The following is a 19,003-nucleotide window of genomic DNA, read 5'->3' on the forward strand; positions in this document are numbered from 1 at the left end:
ACCACCCTTCCCTCTCGCCATCCCCTTCAGCGTCTGTTCCTTTCTACTGCCCTTTAGCACCTCTTGCGCGGTCTGACCATCTCCCTCCCTCTTACTTTCATGGCGCATTACAATGTAATTTGTGCAAGCTGCCGGAGCCTGTGAGCACGGTCCCCGTCCCATCCCCACAAACCATCTCACTTCTGTGTTCCTATTTTCCCCATTTCTAATATCTCCTCTCTGTGTCTGGCATTGCCCTCCCTGTGTTCATATATCATCCCCCTGTGTCCATATACCATCCCCATGTATGTTCCCTTTATGTCTCTGTCCCTATGCCCCCATGCACATAATTTCCCCTCCGTTACCTTCCTGTGTCCAAATTTCCCCTGTCTTCCACACCAAAGTGTCTCTTCTCTCCAACCCCATCTAGCTTCTTTCCCTCTTTCTCCCCCCCCCCCCTGCATCCAGCATCTGGCTCACTTGCCTATCCTCCCCTTTATTTCCTGCCTGTCGGTTTAATATTTATTTCCCTCTTCATCCCCTTGGTCCAGCATCTCTATTTCCCTTTCACGCCCTCCTTCCTAGTGTGAGGGAACATGTGCAATCATGCGGTCCAGAAGCCCCCCCTCCCAATCGCCGCTTCCTGCCATCTCCCTCCCTCCACCTCACCTTAGGTGCCGAGTCCGATTTTAATTCTTCTTCTCCCAGCTGCATGCTTTCAATAAGCCACGTGTGCGGCTGCTTGAGCTGTTGAATCTTCTCCTCTGACCCAACTTCCTGTTTCCGGTTGCGTCAGAGAAGATTCAACAATTTAAGCAGCCGCACATGCGTGGCTTATTGAAAGCATGCAGCTGGGAGAATTAAAGTCGGCACCTATGGTGAGGTAGAGGGAGGGAGATAGCAGGACGTGGGATGCGGCAATCGGGTGGGTATGCTGGACCGCGTGATCCGTACTGGCTTCACTGCGGAGACAAGACCATTCACCGCTCCACAGGGCGGTGAATGGCCTTGTCCCTGTATTGACCACTCATTTTTCTCTCCCTGTTTCACCGGGTTAGCCGCGAGTAACAACCACTGTGTCATTCTCTACCCTGAAAAGCTGAGTGAGTGGCAAGAGGCTTCTCCTGCCAACTCTGCGCATGTGTGAATCACTCTCACAACGATCAGACAGACAGGATGGGGGTGACGATGAACCTCCACACAAATCATTTGCATGCAAAATTTTTGTTGCATCAATAGCTCTTTTAGAATCGGTGAAAAATTGGAGCAGACCAACACGGTCTTACCTTTTCTGTTTAGTGCATCTAGCCCCCAGATTATTTACGATATCAACTGGAAGTATGAAAATTACAACGCCCCTATCTCCTACAGCAGTGTTTCTCAACATGTGGTAAGAGTACCTTTGGGGGTATGTGCGCCGGTTCTCCCGCCCCCTTCCTCCTTATTCGCCACAAGGGATCCCATGCTCTCCATCCTGCATTCCCTCCTCCTCCAAAGCAGACCCGAAAAAGCTTCCCTCTGATGTCAGAGTCGACGTCAGAGGGTAGCCTTCCAGGTCAGCGGGAGATCCCAGTTACCTCCTGGGCTGCTCTTTCTAGCCTTCTGCCACACAGGGATGCTTCGCTGGCAGCGGTTTTTGCACACTGCATGGGGCTGACCCAGAAGCCTTTAATTCAACATCAGAGCTGATGTCAAAGGGAAGGTTCAGTGTTATCCCCAGGGCCTTTTAGCTGGGCGCACCACCCAGCTAATTTAGATGACCGCCCGGCGAATACTTCTGCTGCTGCCGATGCTCCTTCCCGGGCTGACTCTCTGCCAAAAATTTGTTTTGACGCCTGCCTTTTTTTTTTTTTTTTTGCCAGCATGCTTTTACTTGCTTCGGGCCTTCCTCGTTGCCGGGTCCTGCCTACTTTGTTTCCGCGAATGCAGGACCTGGCAGCAAGGCCTGAAGCAAGTAAAAGCAGTAAGTAGTAAGCTTCCCTCTGGGGCTCTATCATTTGCATGCCGGCTTCCCTTCTCTTCCCTCCCCCCCCCCCCCTCAATGGGACGCAACTTCCGGTTTAGGAGGAAAGAGAAGGGAAGCCAGCATGCACACGATAGAGCCCCGGAGGGAATCTTACAACTTACTGCTTTTACTTGCTTCGGGCCTTCCTCGCTGCCGGGTCCTGCCTTCGTGGAAACAAAGTAGGCAGGACCCAGCAACGAGGAAGGCCCGAAGCAAGTAAAAGCAGCAAGTTGTAAGCTTCCCTCCATCGCTGATCTATGAAAGATAGGTCAGCAATGGAGGGAAGCTTACAACTTCCCTAGCGACTCTACAGATGGGTTTGTGAGCTGGGTAGGATGGGAAGAGAAATGCTGCTGCTGCACCCAATTGGGGAGGAGGGAGAGAAGAGATATATTCTGCTGCTGCACCCATTTTGGGGGGAAGGGAAGAGAAATGTTGCTGCTGCACCCAATTTTTTTGGGGTGAGGGGGAAGAGAAAAGCTGGTACACCCAATGGGGGGGGAAGAGAAAAGCTGCTGCTGCACCCAATTGGGAAGGGGGAGAGAAGTGCTGCTGCAGCAGCACCCAATTGGGGAGAGAGAGGGGAGAAGGAAGACTAGGAAAGAGACACCAAGACTAGGGAGGGAGGGAAAGGAAAGGAGCTACCAGACCATGGAGGGGGGGAGAGATGTCCGCGCATAAGGGGGGAAGGAGATAGAGATGTCAGACCATGGGGTGGAGTGGGAAGGAAGGAAGGAAGGAAAGGAGAAGAGATGCCAGAGCATAGGGGAGGGGATGAAACTGAAATGAATCATGTACAAAGGAGAGAAAGGGCACAGGATATACAGTTTATTGAAGGGACATAGAAAGAGGGAAGATGCCATATGGAACAGAGAAAGGGCGGACACTGGAAAGGGCAGAGAGGGTGGACAGTGGATGGAAGGGATAGAGAGAGAGGGCAGAGGCTGGGTGGAAGGGACAAAGAGAAGACAGATGTTGCATGGAAAGAAGCGAGGACAAATGCTGAATAGAAAGAAGAGAGTGAAGAGATGATTAAAGCAGAAACGACAAAAAGTAGAAAAAAAAATAATTTTGTTGCTTTACGTAGAATCAAGTAATATTGTAACTGTATTAAAGTTTATAAATAGGAAATTGAAATAAGGCAGTTTTGGGGGGACTAAACCCCTTTCCTCAGGTCAGGACAGGATACCATAACAGCAGGGGTGCCCAAATGGTCGATCGCAAAGGAAGGGGAAGAGAGAAAGAGAAAGAAAGGCAAAAAATAAAGAGGGGGCAGGGGGAGAGAGAAAGAAAGAGACAGAAAGAAAAGGGAAGTGGCAGAAAAAAAGAAGTATTTGATTTACAGTCAGAAGAAAGAAGTGCAACCAGAGACTCATGAAATCACCCTTTTATCCCAGGACAAGCAGGCAGCATATTCTTAACGCATGGGCGACGTCACCGACGGAGCCCCAGTACGGACACTTTTAACTAGAAAGTTCTAGTTGGCCGCACCGCGCATGCGCGGGTGCCTTCCCGCTCGACGGAGGAGAGCGTGGTCCCCAGTTTCTTCGTTTCCGCGGAGCGAAGAAGACGCGTGTATTTTTCAACAGCCGTTGAAATATCGGATTTTGCCTTCCCGCTCGCGTTTTTGTCTTCCTTTTTCTTCTTTTACCTTTGGGTTTCTTTTTCGTTTTAAATTCCAAAAAAAAACAAAAAAACAAAAACACAACTTTGTTTTCTCTTTATTTTTCGAACCGGCCCCGGCGGGGCCTGTTGTCACCATACAGGCCTCCGGTTTTGATTTTGCAGAGGCCGTGTTTCCCTTCATGCCCCCTCAGCCGGGCTTTAAGAAGTGCCAGCGGTGTGCACGCCCGATATCTCTCACTGACCCGCACAATTGGTGCCTACAGTGCCTGGGTCCAGAGCATCGGGCTGACACCTGCACCCGCTGTGCTACTCTTAAAAAACGTACATTAAAAAATAGACAGATCCAACAAAATATTCTTTTCGGCACCGGATCTGCCATGGAATCAGCCGCGCCGTCAACGGCATCGCAAAAGTCGGCACCAACTACTTCGACACCGCCTGATCCTTCCTCGGGGTCGCTGGCACCAGGTAAGCCGGCTAAGAAGCCTTCCACTTCCCTTGAGCGCCCTCCTGCCACACCGGCGACGCCGGTCCTCCCGGCATCACGCCGACCCCGCAAACGCTCCGCCCCGATTTCGGTGAGTGCCTCGTCATCGGCCTCCTCATCGCAGGGGCATGGAGCGGCACCTATGGTACCGAAAAAGAAAAAAGCGGTACCGGTGCCCCCTCTGGACGACCGTATTGCAGCCATACTCCAAACCCAACTGCAGGAGCAACTACAACAACAACTCCAGCACTTGTTGCCCACACTGTTGGCCCCACTCCTTTCGGTGCCGGACCGGCCCGAGCCTCGCACCGCACCACCGGTGTCGACACCATCGGTACCGTTGAACACCTCCATGCCAGTACTCGCGGCTGAACCACTTCATCCTCCGGTGCCGACCCTCCCCGACATCGAGACCTACACCGGTCCCCCCGAGACCAGGACCGGCACCGATCTTCCTCCCCCGGTACCGTCTCGATGCGCTCTGGCAAATCCCTCTCTAAGACTCGCCATACTGAGCCATCCGCACCACCATCCCGTCCTGCGCATACCGACGTCAGGGACCCGGACTTATGGGAAGAATCCCCACCCAGTACCGATGATGAGGCTTCATCAACGGACGAGGAACCATCTATGGTCGATACCAGTTCCAAACCTGAACAGTCCTCATTCACAAAATTTCTACGAGAAATGTCAGCAGCTCTGTCTATCCCTTTGGAGTCCGACCCTAAGAAGTCCCAGGCTTTCCTTGACGCCCTGGACTTCGAACAACCCCCCAAAGAATTTTTAAAGTTACCCGTCCACGACATCTTACGGGAAACTTTTTACAAAAATTGGGAAAACCCTCTCACGGTACCGGGTGCACCTCGAAAACTGGATAGTTTATATAGGGTCATTCCTATCCCGGGGTTCTACAAACCTCAACTACCCCATGAATCCCTTCTAGTGGAGTCCACTTTAAAGAAAACCCAGGGCTCCAGTGTTTATGCCTCTACTCCTCCTGGCAGAGAGGGCAGAACGATGGATAAATTTGGCAAGCGCCTTTATCAGAATTCCATGCTTGCCAACAGAGCTAATAATTACACCTTCCACTTCTCCTTCTATATGAAGCATTTGGTGCAACAACTCTCCTCCTTCCAAAAGTACATCCCTGAACGCAAGGTCCCGGTTTTTCAACAACAACTTTCCAGTTTGCTCCAACTCAGGAAATTTATGGTGCGCTCCATTTATGATTCTTTTGAGCTGACCTCTCGAGCATCTGCCATGGCTGTTGCCATGAGGCGCTTGGCCTGGCTGAGAGTTTCTGACCTCGATATTAATCACCAAGACCGCCTAGCCAACGCACCTTGTCTTGGTGATGAACTCTTTGGGGAGTCCCTGGACTCAACTACCCAGAAACTCTCGGCACACGAGACCAGGTGGGATACCCTGATCAAACCTAAGGAGAAAACTCCTCCTGCTCGCCCCTACAAACAGCAGTCTTCCTATCAACGCAGGTTCTCGGCCAGACCTCTCAACCTGCCTCAACAACAACAGTCTCTCCGGCCTCGTCAGCAGCACCAGACTCAGGCACGTTCACAGTCTCACCCACCGACCAAGCCTCTCCCGCAGTCAAAACCATCTCAGCCCTTTTGACTCTTTTCTCCAGGGCATAGCCAGTCTCCCACCATCCTTGCCTCTTCCTCAGCCGATAGGAGGACATCTTCAACTCTTCCTCAACTGTTGGGAGGCCATCACATCAGACCTGTGGGTCCTCAACATCATTCGCCACGGCTACTCTCTCAATTTCCAGACTCTTCCACCGGACAATCCTCCCATAGAGTCTGTTTCTCACTCCTCTCAATCCCCCCTCCTCCTGAGGGAGGTCCAATCCCTCCTTCTTCTCAATGCCATTGAAGAGGTACCCCCAGACCAAAGGGGTCGGGGATTCTACTCCCGCTACTTCCTGGTTCCCAAGAAGACAGGAGACCTCCGTCCCATCCTCGATCTCCGGAACCTCATCAAGTGTCTGGTCAAGGAAAAGTTCAGAATGCTCTCCCTTGCCACGCTTTACCCGCTTCTCTCTCAACACGACTGGCTATGTTCCCTAGACCTCAAAGAGGCCTACACTCACATTCCAATCCATTTGACTTCACGTCGCTACCTCCGATTTCAGGTACAGCACCGCCACTATCAGTACAAAGTGCTACCCTTTGGCCTCGCATCATCACCCAGGGTGTTCACCAAGTGCCTTATTGTGGTGGCAGCCTTCCTCAGGTCTCACAACCTCCAGGTGTTCCCGTACTTGGACGATTGGTTGGTGAAAGCTCCTACGTCTCCGCTTGTGCTGCAAGCCACACAACACACCATCTCTTTCCTCCATCTCCTGGGGTTCGAGATCAACTACCCCAAGTCGCATCTGCTTCCCACTCAGCGACTTCAATTCATTGGAGCAGTTCTGGACACCACTCTGATGAGGGCGTTTCTTCCCGCCGACCGACAACGGACCCTGCTCCATCTCTGTCGTCAGGTGCTCCTTCATCACTCCATCCCAGCTCGGCAAATGATGGTCCTCCTAGGCCACATGGCCTCGACGGTCCATGTACTTCTTCTGGCACGACTCCACCTCAGGACACCTCAGTGGACTCTAGCCAACCAATGGCCACAGACCTCGGATCCTCTTTTTCATCCCTTCTCTGTGACATCGTCTCTTCAGCAATCTCTTCAATGGTGGTTGAACTCCTCAAATCTTTCCAGGGGTCTACTCTTTCATCTGCCCCCTCACTCCATGACCATCACCACGGATGCCTCCCCCTATGCGTGGGGAGCTCACCTGGGAGATCTTCGCACTCAGGGTCTCTGGACCCCTCAGAAGCGTCTACATCACATCAATTTCCTGGAACTCAGGGCCATGTTCTATGCTCTCAAAGCCTTCCAGCACCTTCTCTACCCTCAGGTCCTTCTTCTGTGCACAGACAACCAGGTCGCCATGTACTACATAAACAAACAAGGCGGCACCGGATCTCCCCTCCTCTGTCAGGAGGCCATCCACATCTGGTCCTGGGCCACGGCCCACAGTCTCTTCCTCAAGGCTGTATATATCCAGGGCGAACAGAACTCCCTGGCCGACAATCTCAGCCGCATCCTTCAACCTCACGAGTGGACTCTGGATCCTCCCACACTCCGCTCCATCTTTGTGCGCTGGGGCACTCCGCAATTGGACCTCTTTGCAGCTCCTCACAACCATCAGCTGCCCCAGTTCTGTTCCAGACTCTTCTCTCCTCACCGTCTGGCCCCGGATGCATTCCTGCTCGACTGGACGGATCGGTTCCTCTATGCCTTTCCTCCACTACCTCTGATGTTGCGGACATTGTTCAAACTCCGCAGGGACAGAGCCACCATGATTCTCATCGCTCCTCGGCGGCCTCGCCAACACTGGTTCTCCCTCTTGCTCCAGCTCAGCTCCAGAGAGCCCATTCCTCTTCCTGTGTTTCCTACTCTACTTACACAGCAGCATCAGTCTCTACTGCATCCCAATCTGTCCTCGCTCCACCTGACAGCTTTGTTTCTCTCGGGCTGACCTCTCCAGAGAACTTGTCTCAGCCTGTCCGTCGTATTTTGGATGCCTCCAGGAAACCGGCCACCCTCCAATGTTACCATCAGAAATGGACCCGGTTCTCCTCTTGGTGTCTACTTCATCATCACGATCCCGCCTCATTGGCGGTAGAAACTATACTGGACTATTTGCTTTCTCTCTCAGACGCTGGCCTCAAATCTACCTCAATCAGAGTCCACCTCAGTGCCATCACTGCGTTTCATGAGCCTATCCTCGGAAAACCTCTCACGGCTCATCCCCTGGTTTCCCGGTTCATGAGAGGCCTCTTCAATGTCAAACCACCGCTGAAGCCTCCTCCAGTCGTCTGGGACCTGAACGTGGTTCTCTCAGCCCTCATGAAACCTCCATTTGAGCCTCTTGCCACAACTTCACTCAAATTTCTGACATGGAAGGTGCTTTTCCTCATTGCCATCACCTCTGCTAGGAGGGTTAGTGAGATACATGCACTGGTCGCTGACCCACCTTTCACGGTTTTTCACCATGACAAGGTAGTTCTGCGTACCCATCCTAAATTTCTTCCCAAGGTGGTCTCGGACTTCCACCTCAACCAATCCATTGTGTTACCTGTCTTTTTCCCTAAGCCCCATTCTCATCCTGGGGAACAGGCATTACACACGCTGGACTGTAAGCGTGCCCTTGCATACTACCTTGACCGTACCAGGGCTCACCGCTCGTCCCCTCAGCTCTTTTTGTCCTTCGACCCTAATTGTCTAGGTCGCCTGTCTCTAAACGGACGCTTTCTAACTGGCTTGCTGCCTGCATTGCGTTCTGTTATGCTCGGGCCGGTCTCTCACTGGAAGGTGCTGTCACGGCCCACAGGGTCAGAGCTATGGCTGCTTCTGTGGCTTTCCTCCGCTCCACGCCCATCGAGGAGATCTGCAAAGCTGCCACTTGGTCCTCAGTTCACACATTCACTTCTCACTACTGTCTGGATGCCTTCTCCAGACGGGATGGGCATTTCGGCCAATCTGTGTTACAAAATTTGTTTTCCTAATGGCCAACAATCCCTCCTCCCTCTCTGTTAGCTTGGAGGTCACCCATGCGTTAAGAATATGCTGCCTGCTTGTCCTGGGATAAAGCACAGTTACTTACCGTAACAGGTGTTATCCAGGGACAGCAGGCAGATATTCTTACGACCCACCCTCCTCCCCGGGTTGGCTTCTTAGCTGGCTTATCTTAACTGGGGACCACGCTCTCCTCCGTCGAGCGGGAAGGCACCTGCGCATGCGCGGTGCGGCCAACTAGAACTTTCTAGTTAAAAGTGTCCGTACCGGGGCTCCGTCGGTGACGTCACTCATGTGTTAAGAATATCTGCCTGCTGTCCCTGGATAACACCTGTTACGGTAAGTAACTGTGCTTTACTAAACCACAATAGCGATTTCTAACACAGGGAGCCTATGAGCATCGAGAGCAGCGCAGGGCATTCAGCGCATCTCCCTGCGCTAAAAACCGTTATTGTGGTTTAGTAAAAAGGGAGGGGGTATATTTATTTTTGTATCCCCACCCATTAGGTATCCTGTTACTTTACCGCCCACCCATCCCCTGGAACAAATCCTCCGAACTCGTCCTAGAGACCATAACAAGGGCCTTCCTAAAATTCCAGAGACTATTGATCATCGGTGATATTAACCTCCATCTAGACGATATCACCAACAAGGACACAACCGATTTCAACGACTTCCTCACCTCCCTCGGTTTCACTGCCCCTCCGCCCACCCCTACCCATGATAAGGGGCATACTCTAGATATCATCAGCTTCCTCGATCTGACGGAACACAAAACTTCTGTTCAAGAAGCGCGTTGGGAACATGTCCCCTGGTCTGATCACCTTCTTGGCTCCATCTGCCTTCCCATTTTCATGTCCCATCTGGGCACTCCTCCCCGGGTCACAAACTATATCACCTATCGCAAAAAAATCACGAGTGAACAGTTCTGGTCCCAATTTCTCAACCAACTACCTCCTTCCCCTGACCACACCGACCCTGACTCCAACTGGGTAACCCTCTCTGAATCCACTTACCACGCTCTTGCTCCCCTCTGTACTAAACCTATCTCCCACTCTCGCAAAGCTCCTTGGTACCTTCCATATCATAGGGAATTGAAGCAGAAATGTCGAGCACTGGAGCGTAAATGGAAAAAATCGAAATCCCCTTCTGACAGACAATCCTGGAGAAACAATATCAAGTTCTACAACACGGTATTGACAAAAGCAAGAAAAAATTTCTATGGTGACAAAATCACCAGATCAAAAAACCAAACTAGTACACTGTTCAACATCTGGCATAGTCTAACCTCAAAAAACGACTCCACCTCCCCCCTCTCTTTACCATCTGCTAACGACCTAGCCAAGTTTTTTAATGATAAGATAATTACCATAAGAAGCTCTTTCCCCCCAACTATCTCCTACAACTCTCTACCTCCCAACGACTCCAACCCTATCCCTGCTGATAGATCCTGGACTGCCTTCGAAATAGCCTCCGATTCCCAGATCTCTAAACTCTGTCACAAATTGAAATCATGCAAATGTATCCTAGACCCTTTCCCATCCTTCCTTTACGATAACATTTCTGCGCAGGCCATCTCCTCCCTCACCAATCTTGTAAACACTGCCCTACTATCTGGCTTGTTCTCTACAGAAATGGGACACATTGCCCTATCCCCTCTATTGAAAAAAGCTGATCTCGACCCCTCCTCACCATCAAACTACCGCCCCATAGCAAATATCCCCCTCCTAACCAAACTGCTTGAGTCCATAGTCGCTACCCAGCTATCTTCTTATCTAGAGAGATTCTCCATTCTCTTCCCCTATCAACATGGCTTTAGACCCAGCTTCAGCACCGAGTCCCTCCTTGTCTCCCTAATATCAAAGGTGCAACAACTACATTCTCGAAACAAGTTCGCTGTTATGTTACAATTTGACCTTTCTGCTGCTTTCGATGTCGTCCACCACGACATACTACTTTATCAACTTTCCGAGATAGGAATTGATTCCACCGTTCTTAACTGGTTTTCAAATTTCCTTCGCTCTCGCTCCTACACTGTCAACTCTAATGGCACCATGTCCACTCGTTGGTCTCCTTCTTGCGGGGTCCCCCAGGGATCACCCCTTTCCCCTATCCTTTTTAATATCTATATGTCCTCATTGAAGCTCTTCCAGCTTTCCAAGTTTCCAAGTTTATTAGTTTTTAATATCCCGACCATCAAGCAAATGTCTGGCCGGTTAACAATGTTTTGTAGAGGCTAAAAATGTTATAAAATAAAGTGAACGTAAATGACATAGACTAGACAAACTGGAAGGTGAGGAAAATAAGGGAAGGAGGGGAGAAGTTACATAATTTAGTAAAGAAGGAGAAAGCGGGGAGGGGATAGAACGTGAGGGATAGGGTAGCATTGTTGCGGCAAATACTTACTCACAGTAAGAAAAAGGGAGAGTGGGAAACAAAAAAGAGAAAGACTTAAGAGAAGAAAGAGAGTGATTTAGATTCAACCGAAAGCATCTTGAAATAAGAAAGTCTTTAAGCCAGTCTTGAATTTGATTAGATTTTGTTCGTCCCGTAAATATTGTGGGAGAGAGTTCCATAGTGTGGGTTCAGTTACTGCAAAATTGGTTTTTCGGGTGTAATAGAATTCTTTTAAAGAAGGAATAAAGAGGAGTTTTTGGTCAGTGGATCTTAAAGTACGAGGGGAGCATTGTGGAATTAGTAGTTTATCAAGGAATAGTGGTTGATGGAAAAGTTTAATTTTAAAGGAGAGTAAGATGATTTTGTAGGTGATGCGATGTGTGATGGGGAGCCAATGAGCCTCTTTAAGAAGAGGAGTAACATGTTCAAATTTACCTTTTTTGTATATTAATTTTATTGCAGAATTTTGTATTAATTGCAGTCGTCGTAGTTCTTTTTGAGGGAGTCCATTAAGGAGGGAGTTACAGTAGTCTAGGTGGGAAATGACTAGGGAATGAGTCAAGATGTTGATTGAGTCAGTATCTAGGATAGGACAGAGTGATCGAAAAATACGAAGTTTAAAAAAGCAGGTTTTTACGGTCGAACTTATGTGGTCGTGAAAAGAAAGCTCTCTATCGAAGATAACACCAAGGAGTTTTATTTTGGTTAGCATTTGTAATGGTAAAGATTTGATTGAGATTGTTCCTAATAATGTTTCTGATGTTTTGATAGGAAGAAGAAGCCCGCAGGATTTATCTATATTAAGTGAGAGTTTGTTTAAATATAGCCAGTCACTTATGATGTTTAATTTATTATTTATTTCTATTATGTCTAGAATGTTAGTAGTATTGATTGGGTGAAGGAGTTGTATGTCGTCGGCATAAGCGTAGATTGTAAATCCTATAGATTGCGCCAAAGTAAGAAGCGGAGAAAGAAATATGTTGAAGAGTAAAGGAGATAAGATTGAACCTTGTGGGATTCCGAATGTTTGTGGTATGGTTGAAGCAGTTTCATTTTTTGCTTGAACTTTGGAGCATCGTTCGTGAAAATAGGATATGAACCAAGAAAGGGCACAACCTGTAATACCGCAGTCTTGTAATCTAGAGAGAAGGAGGGAATGATCAATAGTGTCGAAGGCTGCAGACAGGTCGAGAGAGATTAGAATAATAGATTTCTGATGATCATGGTAGTAGTGTATGGTTGAGATAAGTCCTAGTAGAGATAGTTCTGTGGAGTGTGAAGAGCGAAAATCGGTTTGACATGGATGAAGAACATGGGTTTTCTCGAGAAAATCTGTTAGTTGTGAGTGAATAATTTTTTCCGTAAGTTTAGAGACTAAGGGTAGATTGGCTATAGGACGATAGTTTTTAGGTAAAGTAGGATCTGTGTTGTATTGTTTGAGTTTAGGAAAGATGAGAGCTGTTTTCCAAGCGATTGGAACCAAGCTGTCGGAAAGAGATTTGGAAATCATTTCCCAAAGGTATGGGCCGAAGAAAGAGTAGAATTTTTTAAGAAGTAAAGGAGGGATACTTTCCAAGGGGTTATTAGAGGGATTAAGAGATTGTAAAATGAGAAATAGATGGGATAATGAGGGCATTTTGAAGCTAGTAAAGGAGCTGAAGGGTAGTTGAGTCGAGTCAACAGAAGTTTGAGCAGAAAGAGTAGGTAATGAAGAACCTAATAGAGATCTGATATCTTTGATTTTAGTGTCAAAGAATTGTGAAAGTTCCGCTGCTGAAGGTAAAGTTGAGATAGGTGGGTTTTGTTTTTTTTTAGAATATTTTGAAAGCGACTGTGCAAGACTGAAGAGAGTAGAAGAGTTGCGGGTAGATGAAATGAGCTTAGCGTAATAATCTTTTTTAGTTTGTTGGATAGTTTTTTTATAATGGGATGCTTTTTCTTTGAACTGGATGAGGTAATTGTTAAGGCGTGTCTTACGCCATTTATTTTCGGCAGATCGAAGTTGTCGACGGAGAAGAGCTAGTTTATCGTTATACCAAGGGTGGTGTTTTTTGGAGAGTTGATTGGAGGTGGATTTATGTTCAGATTTGGGTGCCAGGGAATCTAGTAAGGAAGTTGTAGAAGTTTCCCAGAGAGGGAATTGTTCAATGACTGAGAGGGAAGAGAAGTCTTTAAGATTTAAGTCAAAAGAGGACTGAATAGTCTGAAGCGTTATTTTGTTAATGTCTCGAGTGATAGGGATATTAGTTGTTTGTTGATCGTGGTGGAGATATATTAGAAGTTCTAATTGCCAGGTAATCAAAGTGTGGTCTGACCATGGTACTGAATGAAAATGGAAATTTTTGAAAAGATGATTGATAGAGTTTGGACTTAGAATCATATCGAGAGTGTTTCCGGCAGAGTGTGTAAGCATGTGGATGAGTGGAGAAAGTGATAGATCGGAAAGCAAGGTTAATAGTTCAGATGTATTATAGTGATTAGGAGAGTTGAAGTGTATATTGAAATCTCCGAGGATTATAGAATCAGGATAGGCGATATTAAAGTCAGATATGGTGGAGATCAGGGAAGAAAGTGAGAGTTTAGATATAGGTGGGGGTAAATAGATCAAAAGGAAATTAAGAGAGGAAGAGTGTTTAGTGGAGAAATGGAGAGTTTCAATTAGAGGATTGGAGGATAGGTTGGTAGTATTAGATTGAAGAAGGATCGATGTATGATAGATGATAGCTAAACCGCCTCCTTTTTCCGTTTCCACCTTTGAAACAATATACACATACGCCGACGATATCCTTGTCCTTCTTGAAACAGACCAAAACCTCACTAACCTCCACGACAACATAACATCCTGCATAAGGAGACTCCACTCCTGGTCCCTCTTGGTACAGATGAAACTAAATGAATCAAAAACAAAATTACTCTGGCTTGGCCCAAAGTTAGAACACTTGCCCACCCTCTTCACACTGCCCTCAGGCTCTGCCTTACACCTTGAGTTCTCAAGCAAGGTCCTCGGCATCATTATCGATTCCTCTCTCTCTCTCAATGACCACCTCAACTCCTTGACAAAATCATGCTTTTTCAGCCTCCACATGCTAAGGAAAGCAAGACCCTTCTTCCACCAAAATCATTTTGCCATCCTTGTCCAATCCATCATCCTCTCCAAACTTGACTATTGTAATGCCATTTACCTTTGCTTAACAAAAAAAGCCTCCAAAGACTCCAGCTTATTCAGAACACGGCAGCCAAGCTGATTTTTGCAAAACGTAAATCTGACCACGTCTCCCCACTCTTGGCCAATCTTCACTGGCTCCCAGTGATCTCCAGAGTCCAATTCAAATGCTCTTGCCTGGCTTTTAAGATTATTCACGGCATCCTTCCTTCCCTAATCCCACTTTCTTTTAACTCCTCGTACCCCTACTCCACCAGGACTGCCCACAAATTAAAATTATCCTTCCCCTCCCTTCATGGTATTCTCCATGCAGGTAAACTAGGAAAATCACTTCTTTTCAAAATCACAGGTCTCTGGAATGACCTCACTATCCCGCTGCGGAACCTGAGCTCCATCCATTTATTCCACAAGCAACTAAAAACCTGACTCTTCTCTAACATGTAATTTCTTTTCCCTTACTTTCCCACTCGATTTATAAACCTATGTAAACCTTTTCCTACCCTTTCTCATTTTAAGTTCTTGTAAACCATGCCGAGCTCTACTTCCGTGGGGATGATGCGGTATATAAACTTAAGGTTTAGTTTAGTTTATAGTTGTTCCTGAGGTGACATTGCATAAAGTCATCTGCCTTGAGCTCTTTGAAAACCTGTGGAATATAAATGATAATTAACATTTTCTCTGCGTACAGTGTGCTTTGTGTTTTTTAAAATTTTATTGTTGGTAAATCATTTTGACTTGGTCATTTTAAAAGTAGCTTGCAAGCCCAAAAAGTGTGGGCACTCCTGCTGTAGAGCCATTCTTGTATGACTGGATGAGCTATATTTATCTTTTTTGTTGTTGTTGTTTAAATTCATGCAGAAATAAATGGCTAGATTGAACCTAATGACTTCATTAACGCCTTTCCCTTTTTAAAACCTCTATACCAGTGGTTCCCAACCCTGTCCTGGAGGAACACCAGGCCAATTCATTAGGCTAGCCATAATGAATATGCATGAAGCAAATTAGCATGCCTATCACTTCCATCATATGCAAATCTCTCTCATGCATATTCATTAGGGCTAGCCTGAAAACCCGATTGGCCTGGTGTTCCTCCAGGACAGGGTTGGGAATCACTGCTCTATACCATTTGAAAGAGGGCAAATATCTAATTATTCCCTTCTAGCATTGGATGCTTCTTAAATTTAGTAAAAATATTCTGGCACAAGCGTCAAACCTTAAAAAAGGAAGTCATATTGAGCATTGGAAAATAATAATTAACTAATAAAAATAGTACACATTTAGGGCTCCTTTTACTGTTGCGAAAATGGTTTTAGCGTGTGCTTAGTGCGCGCAGAATTACCACGTGAGCTGGCGTTAGTTTTCTCGTGTAGCGCGGGAGTTTGCGCGTGCTAAAAATGTTGGCGCACCTTAGTAAAAGAGGAGATTAATTTTCCCCACCACCAAATTTCCCATCCTGCCCCACCCAGCTAGAAAAAATTTATGGGGAGAACACTGAGGTTTATGGGTCAACCACAAGCAACATGTAACAGCCGCTGCTCGCGACGCGTCCCTATGCGGCCGAAGGCAGGAAGGAACAGCCAAGCTAGGTGGCTCTAAAGGAAGCGAGCGCATTGTTGCAAGTAAGGGAGAGAGGGGGCTTGACCGTTGAACAAAAGGAGAAAGGGGAATTTGGGACAAAGGCTGGATGGCAGGGAGGGGGTCATGACAGGGAAGGAAACACTAACTTGGGAAAATTGTTGGGCTTGAGTATGTGTGAGAGGGAAAAGAGATGATGCACATGGAAATAGAAGAAGGAGGAAAAATGTTGGGCATTGAGAGAGGGGATTAAGGTAGAGATGCATAGGGAAGAGAAGTACGAGAGGAATAAATATTGGATAGGGTGGTGGAGAGAAAACAGAGGGACAGACTGAAGGGGATGCAAAGGGGAGAAATGCTGACAGTGATGAAGAGAGAGATGTGGCATGGTGCTGGAGAGGGGTGATAGAAGGAGAAATGGGCATGGGTGAAAAATGCTATACATGATCTGGGGGGATGACAGAGGGAGAAATGTTGGATGTGGCAGTAGAAGGGGTGGGAGAGATGCAGCCCAGATCTCTTTCCCCACTTACTTTGCAGCAACGATGGGAATGAGAGAAAAAGTTGGACAGTGAACGAGACATTGCCAATAGGGGAGGAGAGAGGAAGAAAAATTGGACTCATGGAGGGAAAGAGGGAGATGTTGGTTGGGGAAGGGAACGAGGTCCAGAGGAGAGGAAGCATGCAGGAGGCAGAAAGAAATATTGGATGGACAGTCAGAAGGAAACGCAACCAGACACTCATGAAATCTCCAGACAACAAAGCAGGCTTGCCAGTAAAATCTGTGATCTTCCACAGCCAGAGCTATCCCTGTGGGGAACCTCTGCAGCACGAACACACAAAGCCGTGAAAATACTGAAGTTAGAGTAAAAACAAACATGAGCAGAAGAGTCTAACTTAGTGTCTCGCTTGTAGAACACAAGTCAGAGGCAATCTTGAGGCAAGAGGGGAGGGTCCAAAATACAACATGTAAATGAAGCTTCCTACAAGAGATCTCACAAAATGGGACAATCTAGAACACAAGTCGGAGGCAATCTTGAGGCAAGAGGGGAGGGTCCAAAATACAACATGTAAATGAAGCTTCCTACAAGAGATCTCACAAAATGGGACAATCTACCCACTTGCCCAAGAACAGGGTGGGATTGTACAAGAAATGCACATTAACACCAGCCCCCTTACCTGCTCCACTCTGATACCAACACCCACCACAGTCCACTATATACTCCTCCCTTCAACTAACCCTTTATAGCCTGCTGACAATGCTAGTGATTAAAGCATAGCACTGCCGGCTCCAGTCTCTTCAGTACCTGCTACAGTGGAACAGAAGTTATATCAGCTGTTCTGGTGTAGCAGGGACTAAAGATATTCACAAGAGGCTATGGAGCTGATAAGCTATGAAAGAGAAAAAAATATGTTGGCAGTCCCATGTTTTTATTTAGATAGGAGTGATTTTTCTAGAAATTCTGGGACTTTTGACATAATCTTTTACATCAAATACAGACCACTTTGTTCATTTGCAGCTTTTGGTCTTTGGACCCCGATGTAGGCTCGATGGAGCCGAAACTCAGGTACAAAAAAAACTTAACAAAGACACTGTTGTTACATTTTGTATTAATAAAGACTTTATTAAAAGCAACAATGACTTCTAAGATCTTTTACATACATAGTTAAAGGACGAGGGGACTCCATTCTTTGTGTTTTATAACTATAATGTAAATGTAATAATCATAGTTTACTTTTATCATATTATTTCATGTGTTATACTATCAGTTCATCTTGTTGAACAGACTGGATGAACCATATAAGTCTTATCTGCAGTCATCTATGTTACTTCATATGTATGCTATACATCTATTACATGTTACCTTTTAACTAAAACCAAGAGAGATTCAAAAATCCCACTATGACCTATACTCACTTTCACAGCCGATTTCTTCAGCTTAGGTTCAGGTTTCAGTGGTGCCGGTTTCTATAAGAAAACAAAATACTGAATGACAACCACATCAAATTTAAATATGATCTAATTAAATCTGACTACAAAGATACATAAAAAACATTGCACTTACAGCTGAAAGACGTGCTGACCTTCTCTTGGGCTATAAATAAAACAAGATTTTAAGATTACAAAATTTTTTAAAAAGACACATCTAAAGATCAAAAGATTACATATTTTATATTCTTACCTCATCTTTCATATCACCAGCATCAGATGTATTGACCTAAGGGGTAGGTGAGAGGGACACAAGTTTACTACTAAACTAACTTCAACATACAAAATACCAGTTCAACACAAATACTCATCCTTGAAAAAAATGCAAAACATGGTGCCACTAATTTTGCAATATAAAAGTTTAGAGAAAAAGACACCAAGCCTTAATTCATGGTAAGTCTACCCCAGAAACAAAATCTTAAAAGGCCTACTTTATACAAACTAGAGGCACCACAACTAGCAATCTATAGTACTGTATCATCGCGTTCTGAAAGGCTACACTCGCACATCACGTGATCTAGTACTCCCCTCCCTCTACTTCCCGCCGTTCGTTCGAAATCGAGACTCCGAGATCCTCCGCGTTTAACAAAATGTTACAGAAGGTTCCAGAAGCCGGAGCCGCTTTACTGTATCATTAGTTAGATAAAACAGCATAAATAGCAGCAGCTACGGCGGGGAACAACTCCTCTGAGCAACAAGTGAAGAATGTCATTCAACCCAGCTTTGCGTATAAGGACACTGAGCGAGCACAAGCAATTTGTACGGGCATTAGAATATCTCCTCCGTCTATGCACACAGCTTCATGTTAAAATATCACAAAACAGAACACGACAAAATCCTATTCTTTCATAATTAAGGGAGTGGTCAGAATTTAAAAAAGACAATCCTGGCACACGCAAAAATGGCGCGTTCTCCCTAATCCGCATCATCTAATTTGCTACTTACAGAAGGTGTGGTTCTAGGTATTAATTTACTACTACTACCCAGATCAAAATATCATTCCTTTATTATAAAATATATTGCACATACAAAATTCTAACTTAACGACTGCCATTGGTTAAAGAAAACAAACTTGCACTGAAGAATAGAATTCATTGTACAACTTACTGCTTTTCTTAAGACTACCAAAGCACAAACTAGAACTATCACAACGAAAAATACGTTTTTTTTGCATCTATTTATTTC

At 46.3% G+C, this 19,003-nt stretch overlaps 1 protein-coding gene across 3 annotated transcripts in view; it reads right to left on the minus strand.

Moving 5' to 3' along the window:
- Positions 1 to 19,003, minus strand: part of HMGN1 (high mobility group nucleosome binding domain 1) — a 44,581-nt gene that overhangs the window by 25,309 nt on the left and 269 nt on the right. For 2 of the 3 annotated variants that reach the window (XM_033941838.1, XM_033941839.1), the window contains exons 2-4: positions 18,012 to 18,047; positions 17,895 to 17,924; positions 17,747 to 17,797 (exon numbers count right to left, since the gene is read on the minus strand). In XM_033941838.1, coding sequence (XP_033797729.1) covers positions 17,747 to 17,797; positions 17,895 to 17,924; positions 18,012 to 18,047 — 117 coding nt within the window. Of the gene's footprint in view, positions 1 to 17,746; positions 17,798 to 17,894; positions 17,925 to 18,011; positions 18,048 to 18,249; positions 18,307 to 19,003 lie in introns of those variants that run through there. The other variant, XM_033941840.1, reaches the window with a different exon arrangement.

Source organism: Geotrypetes seraphini, chromosome 4, assembly GCF_902459505.1.
Source record: "Geotrypetes seraphini chromosome 4, aGeoSer1.1, whole genome shotgun sequence".
Classification (NCBI taxonomy): Eukaryota; Metazoa; Chordata; class Amphibia; order Gymnophiona; family Dermophiidae; genus Geotrypetes; species Geotrypetes seraphini.